The sequence below is a fragment of the Echeneis naucrates genome, chromosome 10 (genome assembly GCF_900963305.1).
Source record: "Echeneis naucrates chromosome 10, fEcheNa1.1, whole genome shotgun sequence".
NCBI classification, from domain to species: Eukaryota; Metazoa; Chordata; class Actinopteri; order Carangiformes; family Echeneidae; genus Echeneis; species Echeneis naucrates.
The window spans coordinates 1084948-1095092 of NC_042520.1; the positions used below are offsets into that span (position 1 = coordinate 1084948).

The window sequence follows — 10145 nt, forward strand, 5'->3', positions numbered from 1 at the left end:
AAAAAATAACAGCATCCATTAAACCAAATGTGACAAAACTTTATTTTGAGTGCAATTATAGACAGATTTCACATGGACAGAATCTCTAAAAATAAAATCAATTCAAGCCCATCTTTCAGCTGAAATTCAAAACCTAGACCCAGAATCTGAAACTTACCAGCAAACTAAAACTGTTTCACACAAACCACCAGAAAATAATCACAAAAAAACAAAACAAAAGAACACCACAACAAAACCTTAGACAGAGAGATTAAAAAAAAAAAAAAAAAAAAAAAACACCCCCAGACTGCATGACTGATGTTTTCAGGCTTTACTTCTCAGGTCTGTTGTGTTTAGCTGAGTTTGTCAGAGTCTTTTACTGTAAAAACCCAAAACTACAATTTGTGTTTTCATTCTTCTCCTGAAGCTAAAGATCATCAGACAGTCTCAGGAGAAGGAGGTGAAGCGTCATTAGTAAATTAAAAGAGGAGACTGCAGAGTCTGGTTCACAGTTCAGACAGATTCGTCTTTGACACAAACATCAGCGTCTCCAACTGTGTTGGATGAAACAAGTAAAAACTATCCAGCTCGGTCTTTTAATCTGATGCCAAATGATGGAGAATCATCTTCCTCCATCACCCCCACCAAGTCAGACACGTACATTCAAGTCTGGACTCTGAATAAATGCAGCTTCACTCAAACGCACACATAACGACAAGCAGGAAACTGTCTCTTTGGGAAGGATTTCACTGAGAAAAAAACAAAACACCAACAACAAAACAGGTGAGAGCAGCGATGTCACCATCCCAACTGGAACCGACCCCCCACTGGCTCACAAGTGATTCCAGTTGATCAGGTGATGTCTGGTGACATCACAGTTGAAGGTAAACCCCAAAAGCCTGACGTTTCACTTCATGTGATTTAAACTGCAAACACACAATTAAGAGCTCCCCCTGGGAGGGGGAGAGGTCACGGCGGTGTCTGAAATGTACCCCTAATGGATGTCCCATGAATGACTACAGGCCTGGGGGGGCAGTTCATCAGGGCAGCAGCAGACTGAGCAAACAAAAACAGCACCCAAGGAAAGTTTCCAAGAGAAACAAATTAATATTTTTATCTATTTATCATCACTTTTTTAAAAACCATTATCTATCAATTAATCAAAAAAGGAACCCAGATATCCCCCTGCACAAAATTACATCACTACACGTTTGATTTGTCCAAAATTTAACAAAGTCTCAAATCTGGGGAGCTTCGATAAGCTGAGATTCGGAAATTTGTGCCTCCATTTGTGCCTCCATTATCATGGTGTTAAGCTATGCTGTCGCCCCTTTCCCATGAATACGATGGAAAATTGGAGCTTGAGATTTTGGCGGTAACAAGAATAATCATTGATTATATTTAGTTGTTGCTTCAGGTGAAAAAGCAGCTGATCTGATGATTGAGGGTGCAAAAAATACATCAAAGACTATTTCATGAATGAATCCAGACTCTAATTTCAGCTTCAGGCCGACAGTTTCTGTGACATTTTATTTTCGAATGAGCAACATGAAAAACATCTCTAGTGGCCAGTAACAAGTTAAGAACTCGCGCAGAGTGACAAGAAAGAAAAAGGGGAAAATTAATTATAAAATACAGGTTTGACGACTTTGTCCTGCTGGACTTCACTTTAGGAAATCCACAAAAGGACTAAACTGAGTCCAGATCAGAAAAATTAAAAACCAGATCCCTTCTCTGAAACCTGCTTAATAAATAGGTGATTCTCTCCTGATTCTACTGCACATGTGAGGAGCTCATTACAAACAGGATGGGCGACGAAACAGGAAGAACATTGATAATGTCAAACTGAATGAAAAGGTTGTCTTCGAGAAAAATGGTGCAGCTGAACTTTCTCTGCATCCCCTCTCCTTAGCAGCGACTGCTGCCGCTCAGTACTGCATCAATCAGTAGAGACCACACACACACACACACAGACACACACTCTCCTCCAGGAAAAAAGTTACACCAGCTTCTTGGCCTCGAAGAAGCTCTTGAGGTGCCTCATCTGCCAGATACCGATGGCAACCAGGATGAGGGTCTGGACGATGGACCACCACAGGACCCGCTGGTTGGTGCTTTCACTGGTCTGACGGAAACGCTCCTCACGGTACTATATGGGGGTTTGGGGCAGAGACACCTTCATGTTACTAACACAGAGCAGGCTGGTTGACTGCTGGTGAATATTTAGCCAGAACAACACCACACCAACATGGAAAATACCAACTGACCCTCTGGTAATTCTGCTCCTTCTGGATCTGGTCCACCTGCTCCACCAGCTGTCTGACTCTCAACTGCAGCTCCGTCAATTTGTCTTTAGCGGCAATCTCTGCGTAGTTGTTGGCATGCTCGCCAACCTGGATGTCCAGGTGGACCCTCTGCAACACAGCGCACCACGTTACAATCCTCCAAATTTCAAATAATCCTAATAACATTTTTAATTTATTTTGGAAATCGCAATGGAGTCAAACAAAGGCAAACTGAGCTCCATCTGAAAACTAAAGAGCTAAACTGACAGTCTCCTCACCAGCATGCCACCAGCAAACAGGGCAAACTTGGAGGAGTTGGAATGCAGACAGATCTGGTGTTCTCCAGGTGTGTGTGATGTGAAGGTGAATCTTCCCTCTGAGCCATACTGGCGAGACAGAATCACCTGCAGGAAAGATACAAACCAGTTCAACGAAATGCGAGACCTCAGACACTTCTCCTTTAATCTTTCAGTTTACCTTGTCATCTGGATCTTTGACTTCCACAAACATGCCAAGGCCCTGAGTGGCCGGCAGGTACTCCTCCCGCTGTTTATCGTACAACTGGGTACGATAGTTACCTGCAGGGACAGATACAGTGTGAGGTGTCTTAAGCCTTTCAATTTCTTAATTGCACGAATCCATAAATATTTCCTGGTTTTGGTCTGCTGCACAATGACAGCAGTGGGAGTTTCTCGTAATGAAAGCACTGATAACAGATGCTGAACAAATATAATTTAGAACCAATTGAGAAAACCACCAGGATTTAAATAATTTGAATTTTAACAGTTGTCAGAAAACCACATCAAGTGATAGTCAGGCTACTTCATGTCCCTCATAATGGAAGCCCTCTGATTCATACAGGTGACCTGTATTCAGGTATATCAACAATTTACATTGAACCAAACTGAAGGCCTTCTAACCTGATTGTTGTATGTACTGAAGAGTTCCTGAAATGGTGTTAACTGCTTACTGCAGTTTGAGAGTGAACAAATAAAACACAATGAGCATTTTCACTTCAATATTCCAATACTTAAAATACAACCCTCAATTTTAATTCTATCTTTTCTATTTTAATTCTATTTTATCTTTTGACTGTTATCTTAACTATTTCAAATACATTCAGCTGATTCATAAATTGGAATCAGTGAGCGTTTCAAAAAAATCTGTAACAAATGCAACATGTATTATAATTCAGGCTTTTACATGACACTGAACTATTATTAGATAATTCATTCTAAAGAGCAGCAGCCTATAAAAATACTCAAGTTAACTCAAACAACACAAAACAGTCAAATACAATGCCACTTCACATTTAATTCACTTTGGTTAAGCGTTAGTTTTGAAGGAGGATAATTAGGTTTTAGATTAATTCGTTTAGAATCGCTCCATGAATAAACAGGTGAAATGTGTTTTAACAGTTTGTAACTGCAGGCTGCAGGCCGATATGTCAAGCTGTGAATTTAAATTAAAGCCGGAAATGTCACTTTCTGAGGACACAAACTGACTTTAGCTTACTTAGCCGATTAGCTAAAGTTGATGAACTAGCAGCTAGCCTTAGCCGAAGAGCCCGCCTCTGTGCTGACACTCACCAATAATCATCGTCTCATCCGGGATCTCCTCTATGAAACACTTCTTCTCCGTCTCACCGATGTGAAAGTACAACGAGGAGACGAAGGTGGAGCAGACGGTGAGAAGCAAAACCGTCAACACACACGGCTGCATCCTGACGGACACCATCTTTACACACCTGGAGGAAACTCGGACTGCGCCTGCGCTGCCCCGGCAGTGCCACGTAAACCCTCGTTACAGTACGGCCAATCAGCGCGCGGCAGGAGGATGCCGGGAAATGTAGTCGTCGAGACAGGACATCAACGCTGCTGCCGGTTAAACCCAACAGAGAAGAAGAAGGAGCCACTTCCTGTAAGCGGTTTCCATGGCAATTAGACATGGCGCCCGGTGAGAAACATTCTTTCTACGAAGCAGATAAATAGATGATAATATTATTAAACATCTGGGGAAACGACCTTAGAGTAAATTTTCTGATCCTGTTATGGTTTGACGGTACCACGCCAGCATTTAATATTAATAATAATATGGCGCTTATCTGTAAAGTTAGCCGTTAGCTTGTAATTCAATCAGTTCGTTTCTCTAAACGTATGAGCAGACTATAATGTTACTGCTGCTGCTAATTTCTGCTGCAACCACTGCAAAAATACTGTCAGTAATACTGTTGCTCCTGCTGATAATGCTATTAATGCCACAACCCAACATGAAGAAACTTGTTTTAAATCCACGTTAAAGACAAGAGAGGAGGAATCGATCGACTGCACTACTGTTTTTATAGCAAGCGTCCTTTTGTGAAATGCACATGGCTTGGTTTACATCTTTCAAATTGAGCTGGTGAAAAGCTGTAATGTGCGATATTACGATGGGTCAGCTGTTCTGATTTTCAGCAGCAGACCAGCACGCTGTCTCAGTCCTCCATCTAACAGCTGTATTTTCTCTTTCCCTGTGCAGGAAACCAACCAATTGTATCCTTCACATGAGCTGCAGCTCACGGCTGTTTCTTTGTCTCCATTGACTCTGTCTTTGTCCTTGACTTCTTGCCCCCCTCCCAGCTTTCCTCCACTCCTCTGCAGGTTCTCTTCTACCTGAACAGCTGGTACTTTGCAGCCTTTTACCTGGCAGAGATTCTCATGTTCATCTACAAAGGTCTGGAAACATTTTGTACAATACAATCCAGCTCATAGAGGGAACTGGTATTACAGTTTCATGGAAGGGTTGGATGCAGTCTTGCATGATGAACAGGATTCAGGTTGAAGCCACTGCAGTTAGCTGGTTACTGTCACAAGCTTTAAGCATCAAAGTCAAGTGAGGAATCACACACTCTTGTAATTTCTTGAAATTCTCCATAATCTAAAATATTCTTTTCTCTTGCGCTGACACACTGAGAGGTGCAGTTTTCTCTTGGGTGTCTACTGAGAGATTTAACTGTGTATTTTGAAGCTTATTATAGAAAACATCACTGACTGAAATCTTGAAATCCTGAAAAAGATTAAAACCTCATTAAAGTTCTTGTTGGAAATCTGTAGGAATGGATGCCAGTAACACGTTTCAAGCATTATAAAAAGATTTTTAGTTTTTATTAATTTGTGAAATCAACAAAAGATATGTGTGAAAAAAAAAGTGCATGCAACATAGAGAGCATGTTAATACAAATCTCAGGCACATCTGAGGCAGAACTGTTTGGAAAAACTAAAACATATATGAGCATTTGATTAGCTCAAAATAAAACTTTTCTGTTTTGATGGCCAGAAAAATTAAAGTACAGGAAGTTGAAAAAGGTCCAAGGTTACGTTAAAATCATTTCCAAGACAAAGTCAGAATGAAATGGAACCTTGCTGCTACATTTTCATGTTCATCTGATAATAATTCATCTGATGATAAAAAAATTGCAATCAACATAAACCACCCCTACGGCTGGACTTCCTGTTTGTGCGTCCACGCAGGGGTTTTACTGCCATACCCGTCTAATAACCTGGTCCTGGATGTGGTGCTGCTGGTTATCTTCCTCGGCCTGGAAACCCTCAGGATCTTTTATGGTGAGTGAGACACCTGTCTCCTCTGTCTCACTGGTGACTGACCTGAGTTGAATGTGAATGAGAGTCTGATTTGAAGTCCTGTTTAGTTAGTAGAGTTCTTTGGTGCCACCTGGTGGAAAGCAAATGTCCAGGACTCAAATGTACTTGGTTTTCAATTCATAATTTTATCTTAAAAAATTCTACATTTATTTAAATGTAGTGTATCTACACTTCTGGTGTTATTTCATTATTTAAGCTCAAAGGTTTGAACTTTACTGATTAAGACTAAAACTCTCTTTGAGCAACTGGACCCATAAATTGTTCAACTTTGTTGCTCAAAATCATTTTAAATTTTGTTTTGGTTTAAAATGAAAGCTGATTTATTCTGTCGAAGAGCTTGGACCCTTTGATCGTATTATGAGCATTAACATTAAAATCCAGTTTGATTCAGAGCTGGAACTGAGTCAAAGGTCACCTGTACAGACAACTAGGATCCTGACCAGCTGCTGTTTAATACTCATCACCACTGACTGAATAAAGTTACTCAGGATGTTCAGTAGTATTTGTGCAGGACAGGCCTGAGATCTAAACATGCAGCTAACAGTGATGTGTCGATGCTGCGGCGTCTCGCTCCAGGCTGGAAGGGGAACCTGTGCGAGCGCTCTCTGGCGTTGTGTGCGTCGCTGTTCATGCTGTTTCCCTGTGCCGCGCTGGCTGTTTATTACCTGCTGTTGCAGACCTTTGTCCTGCGGCTGGAATTCATCCTCAGCGCCATCCTGCTCTGCTTCTACAGCCTCGAGCTCCTGCTCGGACTTCTCTCTGTGTCCGCCTTCTCAAGGTGACCATGTCCTCTGGGTTCAGTACTGATTATCTGATGCTGGGGGGCGTCCACGGTCTAAATTCAGATTTGAATTAATATGCTTTCCTTTTTTTTTTTTTTCTGCAGGTCCAAAGTTTATTGAAGAAAGTTGAGAGTTCACCTGGAATACAAAACAACAATGGTCAAAATACTATGTAAATATAAAATATTGTCTGTTTTCTGAAAGACACCGGTTTCACACTAAATAGTTTCTACTTTTTATAAAAACAGTTTGTAAATCTCTGAAGATGAAAACAATTTTGTAAATAAATTTTGGTTAATTGAACATAATTGTGTTTCTTAACTGGATCGGTGCCATTTGTTTGACACATTTTCACACCTGTAATATATCCTCAAATATACAGCAGCTGTGTCTGTTAATGTTGGTATCTGCTAAATCAATCAAATCTGTAAATTCCTCTGACACGCATTTCAAACCTGAGGAAGGATTTTTTTTTATTGAAATCAACAAAAGGCATGCTCATACTATATACTGTATGTCAGCTGTACTATATATATTGAGGCCTGTAATATAACATGAAATATATTTATCGTGGTGCAAAACAAAAACCCTCTGAAGAAAGAGAGTTTCATTTTAATTTAGCTACGAAGGGCCAGACCTTCGATGTGATGCTGGAATTAGGATGCAGCTAAATATTCAGAGAGAAATGGATCATCTGCATGCCTAAAAATAAAAAACAATTACTGTTGCTGCAACAGAAGGAGAAACAGCAGCTCACAGGACCAGATCTTTGTCAGCGCTGTAACTGTTTTTAGCTTATTTACTGAGCCATAGCCTACATTTTCTCCCATTGTCTTAGTGAAATAGATCATTTGATATTTTGCGTAACTGGGAAGTGCTGAAAAAAAAAAAATCAGAAAATCTAAAATTCAAGGTTTCTGAAAAAGCAAAGATTAGGGTTTCATATACAATATGGACATTTGTTCTTTGACGTCAGTAAAGGGTATTTTTATGGTTTCACACTGAGACTTTACCTACAAGTCGGCAGAAGGACTTGGTGTTTACCAGGATTTGGTGTGCCAGGTGATGACGGCCACCACGTAGAGCGAGCGGACGACGGGCCACCAGAAGATCCACATTTCAGTGTTGTGGCTGATGTCTCGGAAATGTTTCTGCCTCAACTGTGAACACAAACAGGACGAGATCAAACTGTTCCTGTCTCCACATTTTCATTTAGACTGGATATATCACAGTCTTTCCTCAGGATTACATCATTTCATCAATTACAGAAGTGACTCACATTCATAAAGACCTGATCTTATAATTATGACTTCCTGTCGGTGTGTTCGCACCGGCAGACTGACTGACTTACCTTCTGGTACGTCTGCTGCTTCTGGATCTGTTTGACCTGATCCGTCAGCTGTCGGACCCTCAGCTGCAGCTCTGTCAGTCTGTCCTCAGCAATGATCTTCGTGTAGTTGTTGGTGCTGAAGCCCATTTTAATTTCCAGGTGAACCGCCTGCAGCACAGCAGGAAGTTCATCAGGAAGTTCATTCTCTTGTACAAACATAAGCCATTCTGTAAGTTCATCATTCTTGTATTTATTTTTGTAGAATCTGTGCTATGGCATTCTCACTAGCACGCCTCCAGCTGACGGGGCCGGCTGTGAGGAGGTGGACTGCAGGCAGAACCGGTGTTCTCCTGGTTTATGAGATGTGATGCTGAACCTTCCCTCGGAGTCGGACAGCTGAGACAGAACCAGCTACAGCAAACACACATAACACTGATCAACACTGAGAAGACAGCATGAATCGAACCTGCGACTCCGGGACGAACCTGGTTATCTGGATCTTTGGCCACGATCAGCATCCTGAGGTCCTGAGGAGCCGGCAGGTACCGGTCCCTCTGCTGATCGTACAGCTGAGTCCGATAGGTACCTGCAGGAGGAGGAGGAGCAGATATTAACCTGCGAGGTTTTTATGTTCCACTGAACCAAATCATTTCTACAAATTAGGAGACTTTCCAAACATAACTTGGATGATTACAGGATGAATTTACAAACTGAACATCAATAATCTTAGATGCATGTAATCCAAAAATAATACATCCTGTTGGCTCTGTAGCTTTCAGTAAACTTACAAACAGGTTTTTAGTGCCACTTTTATCTGAGCTGTTGTGTTGGAGGACATCACACCCATTGGACTTATTATACGGACAACATTTCATTTTATCTCTCCTGGAGGAGAGAATGACCGAGGAGTAGGACACAAGTGAAGGAAACAAGGAGGTAAAGAGAAGCATCCTCTAAATATGTATTTAATTCATAATCATTCTCTGAATTTAAAGACATAAGTTTGTTGCTTGATTCCAAAGATTTGATCGGAAATTATCCTCACAATCTCTTTCAACTGTTTTGTAATTTCCTGTCAGATAATTAATTTACAGAAATATTATTCTTATTTTGAAAGTTTGTTTAAAGTTTAAATAGTTATACTCCACAGATCCTAAAACTGTAATTAATTATTCCTTCGCAACAACAATAAAAATGTCGAAAGAGAGTTTTAATAATAGGACATTTCGAACTTAATGCATTTTATTTGATAGTTTATGAATCTCGTGATCAAAAATCGGAAGTTAGAAACGGAACTGATTTTTCTTTAAATGTGACATCAACTCACCGACAAGCAGCACCTCTTCGGGCATTTCCTCTCTGAAACATTTCAACTCCGCGTCTCGGATGTGAAAATGCAGAGAATAGACGAAACAATCCTGAAATAAAGTCAACAACAACAACAACAACAAGAAGTACAGCTGTACTCCGACAGCCGCCATCTTTACGCTGAGACTGAGTCTGCGCGGAGCCAGGGGATTCTGGGAGCTGTAGTTCTCACAGCGCTGGCCTGTTAAAGAAATATTTCACAGCAAAAATCTGATTCAACATGTTTATTGTTATTATATAAAGTCCAGACTTTAAACATTTAGCTGTCAATACAGCTGCAAGATAGATGAATGCAACTTTTAAATGTCAGGCTTTAGTAGTTTAGCAGCTAATGCTAGTATTGAAACAAATAGGCCAATAATAATAATAATGATAATAGAACTAACATTTTGAGTTTAAAGTGCTTAAACTTTAGAATATCATGCTTTATTTAGTATTTTGATATGTTGTCCAAAGTTTAGAAGCTTAGACGTGTAAATTTAAAACATTTATGCTAAACTGCTCAAATTATTGTCCAAAAACTTAACAGCTGACAACCAATTACAAGGCAGACTATAAGTGTCCAAACATTAGATTATTAACTGCTAATGAAAAAAAAAATGTTTCTCATATTTGTATTTGGTGTTTTATTATGTTGTTCAAAGTTTAGTATCTTAGGAGCTAATGCTGGTATTATAAGTCCAACTTTTCAGTTCATTAAAATTATTACTATAGTGTATATTCAGAGCTGTATTGTGAAACAAAAAGTTGGCAGACTTGA

General features: G+C 40.1%; 3 protein-coding genes across 10 annotated transcripts; 1 reads left to right on the forward strand and 2 right to left on the reverse strand.

The window, feature by feature from the left end:
- Positions 1-23: 23 nt before the first annotated feature.
- On the reverse strand, positions 24-4019 carry LOC115049783 (transmembrane emp24 domain-containing protein 9). 3 transcript variants are annotated; one of them, XM_029512301.1, is made up of 5 exons: positions 3854-4019; positions 2742-2842; positions 2543-2668; positions 2247-2393; positions 24-2083 (listed from the first exon to the last, which is right to left on the reverse strand). In XM_029512301.1, exons 1-5 carry the CDS (start codon positions 3999-4001, stop codon positions 1979-1981), a joined length of 627 nt encoding a protein of 208 aa, XP_029368161.1. In that variant the 5' UTR covers positions 4002-4019; the 3' UTR covers positions 24-1978. The 3 variants fall into 3 exon arrangements, with proteins under 3 accessions (XP_029368161.1, XP_029368160.1, XP_029368162.1); XM_029512300.1 differs by having other exon boundaries at positions 24-2128; XM_029512302.1 differs by lacking the exon at positions 2247-2393 and having other exon boundaries at positions 24-2128.
- A 178-nt stretch (positions 4020-4197) lies between these two features.
- On the forward strand, positions 4198-6982 carry tmem216 (transmembrane protein 216). 4 transcript variants are annotated; one of them, XM_029512189.1, is made up of 6 exons: positions 4211-4220; positions 4782-4795; positions 4883-4976; positions 5774-5866; positions 6482-6683; positions 6792-6982. In XM_029512189.1, the coding sequence occupies exons 1-6, from the start codon at positions 4211-4213 to the stop codon at positions 6805-6807; spliced, it is 429 nt and encodes a 142-aa protein (XP_029368049.1). In that variant the 3' UTR covers positions 6808-6982. The 4 variants fall into 4 exon arrangements, with proteins under 4 accessions (XP_029368050.1, XP_029368047.1, XP_029368049.1 ...); XM_029512190.1 differs by lacking the exon at positions 6792-6982 and having other exon boundaries at positions 4198-4222; positions 4767-4795; positions 6482-6728; XM_029512187.1 differs by having other exon boundaries at positions 4207-4220; positions 4883-5866.
- Positions 5381-9498, reverse strand: LOC115049719 (transmembrane emp24 domain-containing protein 9-like). Of its 3 annotated transcripts, none has more exons than XM_029512186.1 (6): positions 9345-9498; positions 8503-8603; positions 8303-8428; positions 8039-8185; positions 7732-7847; positions 5381-6825 (listed from the first exon to the last, which is right to left on the reverse strand). In XM_029512186.1, the coding sequence occupies exons 1-6, from the start codon at positions 9496-9498 to the stop codon at positions 6822-6824; spliced, it is 648 nt and encodes a 215-aa protein (XP_029368046.1). In that variant the 3' UTR covers positions 5381-6821. The 3 variants fall into 3 exon arrangements, with proteins under 3 accessions (XP_029368046.1, XP_029368045.1, XP_029368044.1); XM_029512185.1 differs by having other exon boundaries at positions 7705-7847; XM_029512184.1 differs by having other exon boundaries at positions 6713-6825; positions 7701-7847.
- Positions 9499-10145: the final 647 nt, after the last annotated feature.

Bases quoted from the DNA above. Each gene is read 5' to 3' on its own strand.
- LOC115049719 (XM_029512186.1), bottom strand. From the start codon at position 9,498: ATGGCGGCTGTCGGAGTACAGCTGTACTTCTTGTTGTTGTTGTTGTTG. The intron at 8,604-9,344 runs GTGAGTTGATGT...CTCCTCCTGCAG, and splicing joins CGAAGAGGTGCTGCTTGTCG to GTACCTATCGGACTCAGCTG. The intron at 8,429-8,502 runs GTTCGTCCCGGA...TGTTTGCTGTAG, and splicing joins CCAAAGATCCAGATAACCAG to CTGGTTCTGTCTCAGCTGTC.
- tmem216 (XM_029512190.1), top strand. From the start codon at position 4,198: ATGGCAATTAGACATGGCGCCCGGT. The intron at 4,223-4,766 runs GAGAAACATTCT...AGCTGTATTTTC, and splicing joins AATTAGACATGGCGCCCGGT to TCTTTCCCTGTGCAGGAAAC. The intron at 4,977-5,773 runs GTCTGGAAACAT...GCGTCCACGCAG, and splicing joins TCTCATGTTCATCTACAAAG to GGGTTTTACTGCCATACCCG.
- LOC115049783 (XM_029512300.1), bottom strand. From the start codon at position 4,001: ATGGTGTCCGTCAGGATGCAGCCGTGTGTGTTGACGGTTTTGCTTCTC. The intron at 2,843-3,853 runs GTGAGTGTCAGC...CTGTCCCTGCAG, and splicing joins GGATGAGACGATGATTATTG to GTAACTATCGTACCCAGTTG. The intron at 2,394-2,542 runs GTGAGGAGACTG...GCTGTGTTGCAG, and splicing joins TGTTTGCTGGTGGCATGCTG to AGGGTCCACCTGGACATCCA.